The sequence below is a fragment of the Oryctolagus cuniculus genome, chromosome 5 (genome assembly GCF_051225735.1).
Source record: "Oryctolagus cuniculus isolate XC-2025 breed Fujian yellow rabbit chromosome 5, ASM5122573v1, whole genome shotgun sequence".
Taxonomy (NCBI): Eukaryota; Metazoa; Chordata; class Mammalia; order Lagomorpha; family Leporidae; genus Oryctolagus; species Oryctolagus cuniculus.
Window position 1 is genome coordinate 47,331,157 of NC_142871.1, and position 15,338 is coordinate 47,346,494.

The 15,338-nt window shown below is 38.1% G+C and overlaps 1 protein-coding gene across 5 annotated transcripts in view; it reads right to left on the bottom strand.

Moving 5' to 3' along the window:
* PKIB (cAMP-dependent protein kinase inhibitor beta) overlaps positions 1–15,338 on the bottom strand; it is a 96,605-nt gene that overhangs the window by 35,920 nt on the left and 45,347 nt on the right. Inside the window, exon 3 of one of the 5 annotated variants that reach the window (XM_070073643.2) lies at positions 210–314. The exons of 2 other annotated variants lie outside the window; for them this stretch is intronic. In XM_070073643.2, coding sequence (XP_069929744.1) covers positions 210–294 — 85 coding nt within the window. In that variant the 5' untranslated portion in view covers positions 295–314. Of the gene's footprint in view, positions 1–149; positions 315–15,338 lie in introns of those variants that run through there. 2 more of the 5 variants (XM_017345342.4, XM_089332748.1) reach the window with 2 other exon arrangements.

The window sequence follows — 15,338 nt, forward strand, 5'->3', positions numbered from 1 at the left end:
AGTAAGCCCATAGCTCTCTGGCCTCTGTGTCTATTCTGGTGAGCATTACTGACTGTTTGGGGCAACTATCCATACAATGTAATCATGCATCTACAGCACAGGCCTAAGGATAGCGCTTTGTAGAATTTAGAAAGGAAATAAACCACTACCCTGCGGAGAATTAAGCATGGCATCCTGGTTGTCATTTTTGTTCATGCAAGGGTAGTGACCTTGCTGGTTTCCTGTGTTGTTGCTTGCCTTGCAGTTGCTGCTTGCGCTCTCCTTACCCCCAAGGGTATCAGGATGCACATCCATCGTGGCCCGTGGCCCAGGTGCTGACAAAAAAAAAAAAGAGGATGGAAGAGGAAGGACTATTTGGTTCTCAACTGATCTCCCAATACAAAACCCACAGCACTGCTGTCTATTAACATACCAAAGGGCTAATCTCAAATCATCAACCCCTCTCTGAGCCATAGAAAAATGATGTTATGGGACGTAGACTTCCACCCCAAGGACACTCACTATCTGGTATTCGCTGGAGGAATTGGCAGCCACTTACAAGGAAGGCCACCAAGCTCCCAAACATTTCCCTGGAACCACCCCTAAAGTATGAAGCACAAGAGATTACATGGAGACACAAACCAAAAGCTGTACCTTTACATGGCTAGAAACCCAAAACATTCTTATGGAATTTGTACAGAAAAAAAAAAAAAAAGAAAGGAAGAAAGAACAATGAAAAGAAAGAAGCTAAAGAGAGAGAGTGTAACTAAAAAAGTGAGACAATGGCAGAGGATGATCTGCCGTGACCCACGAAGTCTCAGTTGTTGGCCTGGCATTCTCCTCCTGCATCAGTCTGCTGACTGTGTCTGTGCTGCAAGAGAGATTTTAATCCCCACAGTTTTAGTGAAACACCCATGGCACCCTTGTGACACAGTGAGGAGGTTAGTTCAAACCCAACCTATGCCCAGGGTCTGTAACAACATAAATCAATCATTGCCACAGGGGAGACCCTCTGACCTTGATGAATGATTAGAGAATCTCAAAAAGAAAAAAACAGACATTATCAGGGTAAAGAGAACCCTCCACTACTACCACCAAACATGTTTAGTGACCACCACCAACAACAATAAAATAAACAGAAGAGAGGGTGATTTTTGTCCACAATAATCCATTAAACATTTTCTGAGCAAAAAAAATAGGAAAAGAGAGGAAAATGTTAATTACCCTGATTTGATCAGTATACATATACTGAAATATCATACTGTATTCCATAAACATTTACAATTACTGTTAACCACAAAGCTTTTTCAATGCTTTAAAAAGTAAATGAAGAAAAAAAAAAAACAGGAAAGAAAAAAACCTGAATAAAAAGAAAGGAAACCAGGGCCAGCTTTGTTGGCACAGTGGATTAAGCTGCTGTCGGTGACACAAGCATCCCATACAGGCACTGGTTTGAGTCCCAGCTGCTCTAGTTCCTATCTAGCTCCCTATTGATGTATCTGGAAAAGCAACAGAAAACGATCCAAGTGCATGGGCCCCTGTACCCATGTGGGAGACTTGAAAGAAGCTCCTGGCTTCTGGCTTTGGTATGGCTAAGCCCTAGCTATTGTGGCCATTTGGGGAGTGAACCAGTGAATGAAAAAAAATCTCCTCCTCTCCTCCCCCCCATCCCTTCCCCTCCCCTCCCCTCCCCTCTCCTCTCCTCTATAATTCTGCCTTTCAAATAAATAAATATTTTTTAAAAAAAGAAATCAATTAAAAAAAAAAAAAACAAAGGTTCAAAATTTGATACCACTAGAAATCCAGAATTTACTTAAAGAATTTACATAATAGATAACAGGGCTCTGATTGGCTTTTGTGCTTCTATAACATAGGTCCTGGGTCAAATTTGATATCTACTGAAAAATACCAATTGACAAACCTTCAAAGCTTTAGCCAATATTAAGGCTCAAATTACAATTATAGCTGAAGATTATCCTAAAGTAAATCATGGAACCCCCCCATAGTCTTAGAAAAGGAATAGATTCATATGTCTGAGCTTGACCATCAGAACTACTGTCTTACCTAAATTTCCCATGAGCATAACACATCTTGTCCTAAAATATCCCATGGTGTACCTCGATATTCTGACTCAATGAAAAATACATGAAAATTAAATTAACTCTTTGACACTTACAAATGACTTGACAAAATGGAAATCCATGATTTCTCTCCTCCCACTCCAAGTTAAAATAATTAACATAGTTCAATGTTATTTAAAACAGTGCTTTCAAGGATTAAAACTTGTTATATGATAGTTTATGAGTGAATGAGGTGATTATCCCCACTGCTTCTTCACTGAATAGCCCAGTTTGGCCTGTTTAGCTGGCTCTTAAACCTGAAGCAAAAGAATAGTGTTCCATAGTGGATTGCTGCAATTTTAATATCATGGTCCTCCACTATAAAGGTCCTTTACCCAACAAACCGATTACTGAAATTAAAGGCTTGATCCAATCAGCAACTGGTAGTTTTCTATGACAAATTTGGCTAATATGATCTGCTCAGTGCCCATTTTAACAGACTCTCAGTCACAGTGTGCTCTCACCTCCTGGTTTCCCAGGCTACCTGTGGAATACCTCAGCAGCTTTGACATCACACATTCTTTACAGGTAAGACCTTCACTACTTCAGCTTCTCTCTCGGAGTATAGGCATGACATTTGATGATATCCTCCTTTAGGGAGATCTATCTGGCACATTTATTAAGGATATAGGAAGGCACACTTCAAAAAATTCATGGAAAATATGATTAAAAGACAATTATATGCTGCCACCAAAAATTTTTTTTGAAATCCATGCATATGAAAGATCTTCAGAAAGTCCATCAAAAATGCATATTATGAAAAAAGTTTTCATAGATTTCAAAAGTTTTGCACCAAAATAAACTTATATTTGAATTCCAATTTTTAACAAACTTTTTCAAATGCCCTCATACAAATACTCACAAAACAGCTACAAAAAGGAAATGAATGGGCCATTACCTCATCCATAGTACAAAATATTGCCACCTCTACTAAATTCTTGAATACTACTTAGCAAACCAAGGGCTGCTCCATCCCTGACACTCAAGAAATAGATATTGACTCTCAGCATCCACAAGGCTAATGTAAATCCAATATCTTTTAGTCACTTTAGGGGACTAGGGGCAACATATTCATTTGCAAATTTTACTGAATTTTACTAATGCCATCAGTTACAAATGGGCCCATTTTGAAACAGAATCCCTCCAACACAAGGCAATAGATTCTGTCAAAATTGAAAGCAAGAGGCACCCCAGATAGTGCCCTCAAAGGCTTCAGTTACCTTACTTGATGTTTCCTGAAATCTCTGGGCCACCAATGACTGTTATAAGTTGCCTATGGGCTTCTCCTTCAAGAAATTGCCTCTCTTGGCCTTACACTGCACATCATTACAGCAGCAATCACTACCTACATAATGGGCTCTTCCAGAAATATGGGGTTCTGCAGATCTTGAGCCTGTGATGCTCTCTGTATCCAGCTACCCATTATGCGTTGGGCCACTAAAGCATCATACCCCTGACCTTGGCACAGCTACTGAGATCCTCTCACTGAAGGATGGAGTGAAACCTGGACCTTCTGGCATACTTCGTCAGCAGAAAGGCATGGCCTCCTATATCCTCATGCCTTTCTGTACATCACAGTGCTGAAGTCCCTCTCTTCAAAAGTCCCATATCCTTATAAACTTAGAAAAGATAAAAAAAAATAGAAATACTTCAAGTTTAAAGAAACTGCCTTTCTGAGAAGCAAAACTCACTGAGTACAGTGATCTACCACCACATACATGAAGCATTTCAACAGGACTATTTCCTGTTCTGAACCATATATCCTCCATACTATTTCACCGGACCCAAAATATTGAATATTGTTAAAGCAACTGATCTGATTTGAAAACTTTAGTTCATTTTTGAACCTTAGAAACTTAGGTCATGTGCTTGAGAAATATATATATAATTTTGAGTAAAAATTACTTTCATTCTCTATACTCATTAATTACTACATAATATATACAGTATAATATATCTATTGTAAAATTACATATAAAATATAATTATATATGGAAATATATATAGTGTAGATAGATTATAGATAATCTGAGAACACACATTCAGATGTCTTAATATTCTTTTCAGAATAAAATGGAAGCAAATTCTTATTTCTGGTTGTATAATCCTATCTATGATTCAACTGTTCTGTTGTGTTCAGTTGTGCTAAGTATTACCTTCCAATTTATCTTCCATGTCACCAGAACAATTGGCAGACTTAACTGAAAATAAGAGGTCAAAGAGCTTTTAAAAACAATCCCAAGATTTTTAAAAAATTTTTAATTTGTCATGTCATCTGTACAATTTTTTGGTAAAAGATGAAAAAAGAGTTCACATCTTTTGGAGAAATATTTTCTGGTTACAAAGGAGAGAAGGCCCAAAAGAATGAAGCAAAGGAAACTCCTATTAGATTCACTGAGGGTAATGACAATTGACTGCACTCTATTTACCAGTCCATTTTAGTAATTTCTACACAGTAAGACAAGTCAATATGCATCTTATGTAGAATCCTGACATTTCCCCTTGAAAGCTATATTAAACTTTGATGACCTTCTCCAAGAAATGTACACCTCAGTCTGCATATTCTTTTGGCTCAAAAGCTGCTAAAGATTAGGTACTCCACTGGTTCTTTTTTAAGCTTAGGATATTTGCTTTTTATAGCTTTGCCAACATAATCATATTACATCCTGATACCAGGCAGTGTGAATTAATTCCTCTACTTTCTCATGCAACATTCCACAAAGAACGAGATTTTCACTTTAACACCTGATTAAATTGTGGAAAGGCAAAGACATAACAAATGAGGTGTCTGGGAAAATTTCGTCTCACCTGTGCCAGCCTGGAGACTGATAGGGTGAATTTAAAGAAAATTAGCTCTTCTCAGGATTGTCTTAAAAACTTAATAGAGGAGACAATGAGAAATACAGGATAAGAGGAGGAGTAAGAATGGCTAAAAAACCTACTTATCAAAAATTAGTCTTATACCAGATGAACCAAGGTACTGTTTCTCAAACTTATGTGTCCACAAAACTCAGCTGAGAAGTCTATTAACTATTCAGGTTCCCAGTGCCTTCCCTAGAGTTTTCAATCCAATGTCTGACATCATACGCACTGCAAGCACCCTGGGCAACTGTGGCCGCGCAAGTTTGAGAATAGCTGAGTTGGAATAAAGGTTAGATCACATTCTGCTCCAAATTTCTCTGGTAATACATTGGAAAAATAAGTAAATCCATAGATTATGTTGCCTTAGGGGCTAACAGACGAAACTATAATATTTACTTTATTCTGTGTATATTGTATACATATAGCCTTGAAGACGTATGTATCAAATTCCATACCTTACTAAAAATTTCCTTGGAGTAAATTAAAAACTAAATGACATCACAAAACTACCTTTCTCTAGACCTGCTCTAGACAAACACGATGACCTTGGATATATTGGTTATCCCCTTAGCTCTTCTATCTTCCACTCTGATGACTAACCCTGAAGTTCACCACTAAATTAGCTTACTATGATGTGCAAGTTAAACATTCTGTGTGAGTGACTTGGTTTTCCCCCAGAAAACCATATCATGCTGAGAGGAAAGAACAAGGAGTATACAATGGATAGTTAGTGTTCAGCAGATGCTTTCTGATGAACTTCACCATGCCCTGATGCTGTTGTAGTCTGCATCATTTTCAGATCCCATCTGTGTGGGATAGTATGCTAAAGAACTTAGTTATTTTAAACATTGCCACATTTATATCCTACACAGCATGCTTGAGCCAAGAAACTCTTCTCAAGTCATCCTACCATTCCACTCATTTTACATCAGATTTTCATTGCTATCATTTAGCATTTGATTAAGGGTCCTGAAGAACTTTAGGACAAGAAAATTCCCTCAAATCCATAATAATTAAGAAAATATCCAAAAATTATCTCAATTTGTAGTAATCTGAAAATCAATGTAATTACAAACAGTTCTCACTGGCTAGGGAAAAGGAGAGGAAAGAAAACAGGATAGACTGAAAACAGCAATAAGAATTGCTCAGTGAATACATTTTGCCCTGAAGGGTCAGCCTGAACACTCTGGATGCTATTGACTAAGATTTCTCTGCATCTTGAGGAAGATTTCACTTAATTCAACCTTCTTAATAATTAAAAAAAAATTGTCAGAAGCAATCTGTGGAAATGTGGTGAATGTGAACAACCATAGGATAAGCAATGAGAAGAGATAGGTACAGTGGGTGAAGTAAGCAAGATGCTGGATGATCATTTCAGGACACGTTAGAACACAGTCTCACCCCGATCCATCATGATCACCATGCTTTACCAGTCACCAAACAACTGCTTTGCACCCCTTCATGATCTTCCTTCATTAATCTCCTCTGGCCTTGCATAGTGTCGGATCCTAACAGAGTACCACAATGTTCTCTTCACCCTAACTCAAATCAGCTCTTGGGAAGTATTGTGTGGTTCTAAGTGTGGTTCCCAACAAGGGAAACCCCAACAAAGCCTTAGACCAAAGAACCAAATCATTAATTGTAGCACTGCCACAGATTAGCTAATGGAAAAGCAGTATTGTTTTTGGGAAACAGGGAGGAAAGAACTTGCCTGAATTACCAGCATTTTATCCTCTGCCTATATATAAGGTTGGTGAGGGTTTTCTAGTCAACTGTGTTCTCATCACCATCAATTGCTTATGTTAAGCAGGCTTCTTAATCTCTTTAAACCTCAGTCTCCCTAGGCCCTGTCTTGTGACTTTCCCTCAGTAATTACAATATCCCTTTATTTTCTATTTGCACTATAGACAGGAGAATCTAATTCTTTTGTTTTGTTTTGTTTCTAGTAATTCAGTATTAGCTGTCAGGTCACCAACTCCTCTTATTTTACCCACAAACTTGGTTCAGTCAAACCAACCTAAACATCCTGACCATTCATCCAAAATACCTAAAAATTTTAGAGAAGCAGTGATTAAAGTATATTCTAATTTACTTCTAAGCATTTGGAAACTAATTTGTTTCATTTTTAAGACCCAGAGACAAGGTATAGTAATTGCAGTAACCTGAAAATTTGGAATTTTCTTTGAAGGATGAAATTTACTAAAAATATTTTTTTGGCTTGCACAAAATAGTGTGTTTAAAGTCAATCCAAATCAGTATGCATATTACAGCTGTTGCTTCATTTCAAAGAAGAGTGATCAGTCCAAGCTACTCTTATGCCACCAGGCAGCTGTCTCTAGGTATTTTGAGCTCAGAGATATTGACTCTTAAGTTCCAAGCTACAAACTCCACCCTAGGGTATAAAGGTTTTGGAGAAGCTTGAAGCTTTGCATGCTGGGATCTGCCAGACTCTGACAATAATCCTACATCACAGGGTTCAGAGAGAGGAATATTCTGGCATTTTCAGAAGCATATGTTGCAGGTGTGGAAATAATGAAAATCAATGTAAATTTTCATGGTTTTTGTTTTGTTTTACATACTTGGATATGTAACTTTCACCAGTAACTCTTCCATAAAGTAAGCAGAGGTATCTGCCTTCTGTTATTTTGAATAGTCATTGTAATTTAAAATATTGTTAATTGAAGGTGGAAATTCAACACCTGTTTCTTTGATGTATTTTGAATCTAAAACAATGTAGCCAGTTCATAGCAGGAACTCTCATTGAGGTTTTTTACAAGGCATCTTCTCAAAAGAGGCCAAGTAGGAGAGATATTTGTTGTGTTTATGTGTGATGTAAACTCTTTTGAAACTCTTCCTGTTAATCTTTTCAAAATCTGCCTCCAGATTTATCTGGAAAACGTAAATGGGTCATTCTTATCTCTATTCTCACATATACAGTAGTAATCACAAGTGTAAATATAATTTTTAGTCTTTATAAAACTGTAGTTTTTTTGTATGACCTTCACCTTTGCACAATCTCTCCCCTTTAATTTATTTCAATGTGACTGACTCCCATTTCTTAAATAAAGGAGAGAGATGGAAACATATGCTCCAGCTCCTAATTTGTCACTGTCTGTGACTGATGGCAAGCGGCTACCTTTTCATAACACATTTTTAATGACCTGTGATATTCAGCAGCTGAGGGAAGATTAATGTGGTGTGTTTTCTTAACTAGGAAATAAATAGAAATGTTTTAATAGGCTAATTTTGGGGATTGAGATGTACATTCTGTAAAAAAAGACTCACAAGTATATCTAATTTTGATCACATTTAGTTTTCTGCTTTACAATTTATGGAATTGATGCAAAGCCAAACCAATCAATGCTGTTAAACAGCAAAATAAAACAAAAAGAGAATCTATGACTAACTTGTAAATATCTGAGAGTTTTGGACCTAAGAAGGATTTTACTCCTTAAAAATAAAAACAAAACAAGAAGCCCACGAAAACTGCAACCCTGATTGCAATAATAAGGAAAGGAGAGCAGATGGCTGTTATGATCGAACGGCTGGTTAATTTCACAATCTAGTCTAAACTTCAGGTCATGAGATATTTGTGCCAGATTTATCCCATAGATTAGCAGTACTTTCTAATTTTTTAAAGAATAAAGACCAAAAGAAGAAGAAAAATTTGAACCACTTTTTAATATCTGATCACTTTTTAATATCTGATCTGCGTGTGGTGGGTGGAATTACAAAGGGAAGAGGTTCTGCCTCTGGAATGGGAGTTGGAGGTGGGGGTGGGGGCTAGAGAGGACATTTCCACAACTCTTCTTTGAAGAACAGGTCCTTATATGCTCAGGGGAACAGCTTCTCTTCCTTTTTTTTTTTTTTTTCAAATTTTACTTTATTGTGATAAAAACACAATATGAGACCTATGCTCTTAAATTTTTAAGTGCAAAACAGCATTGTTGATCACAGTTAAAACATTGCACAGCATATTTCTAGAACTTACATTGCTTGACTGACACTTTATGTCAGATTATTGTTAACTCCCCATTCCCCTTTCTCCCCAGACCCTGACAACTACCATTCCGCTCTTTGCTTCTAGGAATGTATTTTAGATACCTCATATAAGTAAAGTTATAAAGCATTTTTGTCTCTTGTTGACTAGTTTGTTTCACTTAGCATAACATTTTCAAGGTTTATCCATGTTGTCCCATATTGCATAATTGCCCTCTTTTTTGAAGGCTGAATAGCATTCCATTCTACATATATACATTTTATTTTCTTTATCCATTTGCAATGTCAATGGACAATTAGGACAATATGTTGGCTATTATGAATAGTACTACAATAAGCCAGGGAGTGCTAATACTTCTTTGATGTCCTGATTTCAGTTCTTTAGAATGAACATGTGGGAGTAGGATGACTGTATCATATAGTAGTCCTATTTTTAATTTAGGATAAATTTTTCTATTGTAATGTCTATTAGGGAGAGAGATATATTGCTTTCTTGACCTTGATTCTTGCCTAGAATTCAATCTGCTTTCTTCTAAAGCTGTATGAAAAAAACTTATCCACCTCACCCCTTCTGATTGGAAAAGCCTTCTTGCTTTGTTGGAATGGAAGAGACTCAATTAATGAGAATGGCACTCTGGAACAATGAAGTTCAGAACAACAAAACCTGTTGCTTGATGTGATTAGAAGTTATGTTCATGGGGCCTGTGTGTGGTGAAGTAGTCTAAGCCTCCACTTGCAGTGCCAGCATCCTATAAGGGAGCCGGTTCTTGTACTGGCTGCTCTTGTTCCAATCCAGCTCTTTGCTGTGGCCTGGGAAAGCAGTAGAAGATGGGCCAAGTGCTTGGGCCCCTGCACCACACAGGAGACCCAGAAGAAGCTCCTGGTTCCTGGCTTCAGATTAGTCCAGCTCTGGCCATTGAGGCCATCTGGGTTAACCAGCAGATGGAAGACCTTTCTGCTTCTCCCTCTCTCTGTCTGTAACTCTCTCTCTCAAATAAATAAATAAAATCTTTTAAAGAAAATTTATGTTCATTAGAATCTGAGTTGCAGAGCTACCAGAACATAACAGTATGTGCAGAGAGGAATTCCAGACTAGATTCCAGAGAGGCAGGTCATGATTGAAGGACTCTTGTTTATGGAATGCGGGCAGATACCCGAAACTGGTGAAAAGCTTAGAAAAAGGCTAACCAATGGAGATAACTAAGAACAGGCACAACTAATAAACTCTGGTAGTAATGATGCCAAGTATCCAATTCTATATTTTCTGCACTGTAATTCTGTCCTGTTATCTTCAAGGCTTTGGTAAAGTCTATGATGAACCATAAAGGTCCAAGTGATATCTATGCTTTGGGCCATAAAATGAGAACACTATGGCAATCCTAAAATGATGTAAACTTGATGCACCAGCATCAAAAAGCTTCATAAGGCAGTAGGATGTGGTGAACAGAGACCAGAGCAGCAAATCAAAAGTAATGGGCTGGGGCCGACACAGTGGCATAGCAGGTAAAGCTGCCATTTGCAGTGCTGGCATCCCACATGGGCACCAGTTCAAGTCCCGACTGCTCCACTTCCGATCTGGGTCTCTGCTATGGCCGGGGAAAGCAGTAGAAGATGGCCCAGGTCCTTGGGTCTCTGGGAGACCCAGAGGAAGCTCCTGGCTCCTGGCTCCAGATCGGCGCAGCTCTGGCTATTGCCGCCAATTGGAGAATGAACCAGCGGATGGAAGACCTCTACCTCTCTTCTCTCTGCCTCTGCCTCTCTGTCACTCTGAATTTCAGATAAATAAATGTATTTTTTTTAAAAAAAGTAATGGGCTGCCCCCTGGACAGATTCATGGAACTGAGGACTTTCAGAAATACCCAATGTGGGTAATTTAAAAAAAATAAGATTGTACATACTGGAATACAGGAGCTACAATTATGTTTATTTATCTGTAATAGCAAGATGACCCCTTAAGTTTGAACAATCCAAATTTTTTAGATGATCTGATGATTGAGAAAATAAGTAACAGAAGAAAAAGTACTTTTATACATTAAAAGCTTTAAAGAAATTCATATTTTTATAATAATGCATACAGTTGAAAAAGGGTACTATATAAGGGTGAAAATATCTAGACATAAATACATGGTTTTGTGGACCCCTCTAATAACTCTGTAGAATTTTAAGACATCAGGATGCTCATGTTGGCAAACACTGGCCTATATCATAAATCATTATTCTATTGGCCAGTATTGTGTCGCTTACAAGAGCCATAACTTTAAGGTCTAACTCACATGCTTTCCTCCATGTAGCTTTAATTCCCATTTCTTCCTGTTAGAATTATAGACGATTCAAGCTTAAAGAATTGTTTATTAGCTTTTTATTCCTCACATTTGGCTCTTAAATATTGTCAACATTCAGCACACAACTCTAGGTAGTCTCAGCAACACACCTCTCGAACTGGCGTCCATCCTGCAGTCCTATCAATTGTTAAGGTCAGATTGCTGGGAGTCTATTCTGAGCACTGAGAGCCTGCCACCACTTGAGAACTACAGTCTAACACATTAGTGGCATTCTTTCCCAGGGCTTATCAAAGCTTCTTCTGTTCTCTTGTAAGGAAAAGTTATAGAGAGTCATTCTTGAGAGAAGAAATAAAACATCCTTTGTGATGGTTAGTTTTAGGTGTCACTATGACTGAATAAAAACCAGGTAAAAACCAGATAAAGCATCACTCTGAGTGTGACTGTGAGGGTGCTTCCAGAGCAGACAGTGAGTCTGAAGGGAGCAGGTGGGAAGAGTCAACCTCAATGTGGGTGGGTACCGTCGAATTGGCTGGGGGTCCAGAGACAGCAAAAAACAGTGAAGAGTTGAATGTATTAATTGATCTCCCAGATCCAGAATACACTCTTTCTTGCCTTTCCTTGGTCAACAGAACCCCACTTCCCCCAACCTTGGAACTACAGGTATTACACCAACAGCCTCTCTGTTTCTAAGCCCTTTGGTCTCAGACTGAGAATTACTTTATTAGCTTCCTCCATTGTAGGGCCTTTAGACTTCGGACTGAGTCATGCTACTGGCACCCCAGAGTCCCAGCTGGTAGCCTGCCTGTCAGGGACTGCTCAGCCTGCATAATCAGGTGATTCAATTCCCCTAATAAATCCCCTCTTGTATATCTCTATGTGTTCTATTGAATCTGTCCTCTAGAGAACCCTGACAGATACACTGATTCTAAAATTCTGTATTATTTTCAGTGGGACAGGGATGAGAAAGCCTCATTTAATTAGCAAATGCAATAAAGATGTGACATTTTTAAAAACAAATTATGATACATTCCCATCCTTCACTAGTACACTGAATGGTAATATATTGTTGTTTTATAGTTGCCATTTCCAAGTTTTAATTGCTTTGGTTTAATTGGCCTAATCCAAAAATGTCAATTTTGTAATTATCCCTATGATGTTTCATTTATTGAGCAAAAGAAAACTGACTTCAGAAAGGGAAAAGCAATTATAATATAATACCAGGGGAAATCTTATATCACTTGGGTATTAAAAAACAATATTGCATATGACTGAAATCCAATTTATAGGAGTAAACAAGATGTTCTTTTTATTTTTAATTTCAAATAGTAATCTACCAAAAAATTATCAAATATAAATTGGTTAATCCAGAATCATTTCATTTATGAATTTATTAATTTCCTGGAAAATATCTACTGTGCACTAATGATATGTCTAGCTAAACAGTTTTATAATTGCTTTATGGAATCTAATGATTAATAAAAATATTATAAGAACAATCAATAAAAACTCATATGATTACTGATAAATCTTATATGAAAAATTACAAAGTGTTCTCAAGACAGGAAGATATGTAGGAAGGAAGTTGCTAGCTGGCATAGAAATTGGAAAAGAAGTATTTCATGCCAAAAAGAAAAACTGAACCCTTTTCACCAACTGAAGTAAGGCCAATGTGGCCAGAGCACAGTGAGGAAGGGAGAATATGGCACAAGATGAAGAGGGTCAGTTAACAGGGACCACATCATTCACAGATAATAGGGATTTAATCTGTCCTAGTAGAAATGAGAAGTAACTGAAAGATTTAATTGATAATAAAAATCGAATTTTAGAAAGGTGACTTTGGCTGCAATATATTAGAAAACAAGAAAAGCAGAATTCAAAGTGGGAGATGATGGAGACTTAGAATTATATGACTTTATGAATTATATTCAGAAATACATAAATCTCAAGTTATTTATGTTCTGCAATTGACCTATTTTCACGGCACTATATGTAAGGTACATGTGCTTTGGAATGAAACACACATGGATTAGAACTCTGGTGTGAACTTTTGGCTTCAGTAATTACTCATTAAATAAGACACCTTATGCAAGGCACTCTACGTTCTCTGAACCTCAACTTCCACATCTTTAGAGTTCACAAAATAATATGTTGAACAGGTTAGAAGAGTAAGCAAGACAGTGTATGTACTATTCTCAGCCTGTGAAAGGCCCGTTAATAATAAAGAGCAAGAGGACAGGTCAGCTGATTTCATTCCCTACTCCTAGAGAGCTTCATCCCTTTTTGAAATCTGTTCCTCCGCCTAGATTTTCTTTTTCAGTGAATTGTAATCCACCCAGTTGCATAAATCCAAAAATCCAGGAGGCATCCCCCTCCCTCACATTCTTCCTCACACTCCTTCACATACATCAAGTCATAAACTCTAGTCTCTAAACAGATCTTTAACCAACAGACTGTTCTCTTCATCTTCTTTCAACACCCTAGTTTGCATCCATTCTGGAGGCTCCAGTGGATAATTTATTTCCTTCACTTTTCCAATTTATAGAGGCTGACAGCACTGCAGATAACCTTATTTTAGCCTCATAACAACCATGCAAGGTTTCTGACTTATAGGCCTATAAAATAAATTTGCATAGTCTTAAAATTTAAAAAAATTACTCTAGTAAAGATCACTAATCTCTCTGGCTTGGATTACTCTCTTCACTGATTCATCTTTTCTCTGTTGTGTTACCCTTCAGTCCATTCTTTTTTTTTTTTTTATTTTTTTTTTTATTTTTTTTTATTTTTTTTTTTGACAGGCAGAGTGGACAGTGTGAGAGAGAGACAGAGAGAAAGGTCTTCCTTTGCCGTTGGTTCACCCTCCAATGGCCGCCGCGGCCAGCGCGATGTGGCCGGCGCACCGCGCTGATCCGATGGCAGGAGCCAGGAGCCAGGTGCTTTTCCTGGTCTCCCATGGGGTGCAGGGCCCAAGCACCTGGGCCATCCTCCACTGCACTCCCGGGCCACAGCAGAGGGCTGGCCTGGAAGAGGGGCAACCGGGACAGAATCCGGTGCCCCGACCGGGACTAGAACCCGGTGTGCCGGCGCCGCTAGGCGGAGGATTAGCCTAGTGAGCCGCGGCGCCGGCCCAGTCCATTCTTGACACTAATCGAGCAAATCTTAGCCACCTCAGCTATCATCATCCTTTACACCAGGACAAACTCGCCCCATTCTAAGGATGGCTTACAATACCCTTCATGATCTATCTTCTCCTTACTTCCCTTCATTTTTTTATTTCTTGTTGCCCTCCCTGCCTCTGGTCCAGCAGTTGAAAGAAACTGCTCCCCATTAAGGATCTGTAACTCATAGTCTGTTTCCTTTCACCTCCAGATTTAGGCCACTGATATATACAGCTCCTCCACCGAGTCACCACTACTCAAGCTGAGGCCTTAGCTCTTTACCTGTGAATTATGAGTTCTTCATTCCTTCATCTGACTGTATGTCAAGTGTGTATAACAGTCTATAACATGCACAAAGGTCATGCAAAAAGTCCCTGGAAAAGGAGTAGGCATTTAGCAGAGTGGATGCCCACATCTCACATTGGAATACCTTGGTTAAATTCTCAGCTCTGGCTTTCTGACTCCAGTTTCTTGCCAATGCAGACAGTGGGAAGCAATGGTAATGGCTCATGTAATTAGGTTCCTTCCACTTGTTTGGGCGACCTCAACTGAGTTCCTGGCTCCTGGTTCTTATCCTAGCTATTGTGTGCATTTGGGGAATGAACAAGCAAATGAAAGCTCTCTCTCTCTTCTGTTTCTTTCTCTGTCTCTCAAATAAATTAATTAGATGTTTTTAAAGTGTATGGAATTTAAAGATAAGTTTATTTTGGTGCAAAAAAATTGAAATCCATGCACAGTCATGTTTTTAGAATATACATTTTTCATGAAGTTTTTGAAGACCCCTTGAATGCATGAATTTCAAAAATGTTTACTCTAAAATAAACATATTTAAATTCTATTTCCCATGAAAAATTAAAGTAGCCTTTTATTTTATTATCTCAGTGAACTGAAAGGGGGAATGGTCAGGCCTATATCCTAAGATTGCCTAGGTTCACACAGGA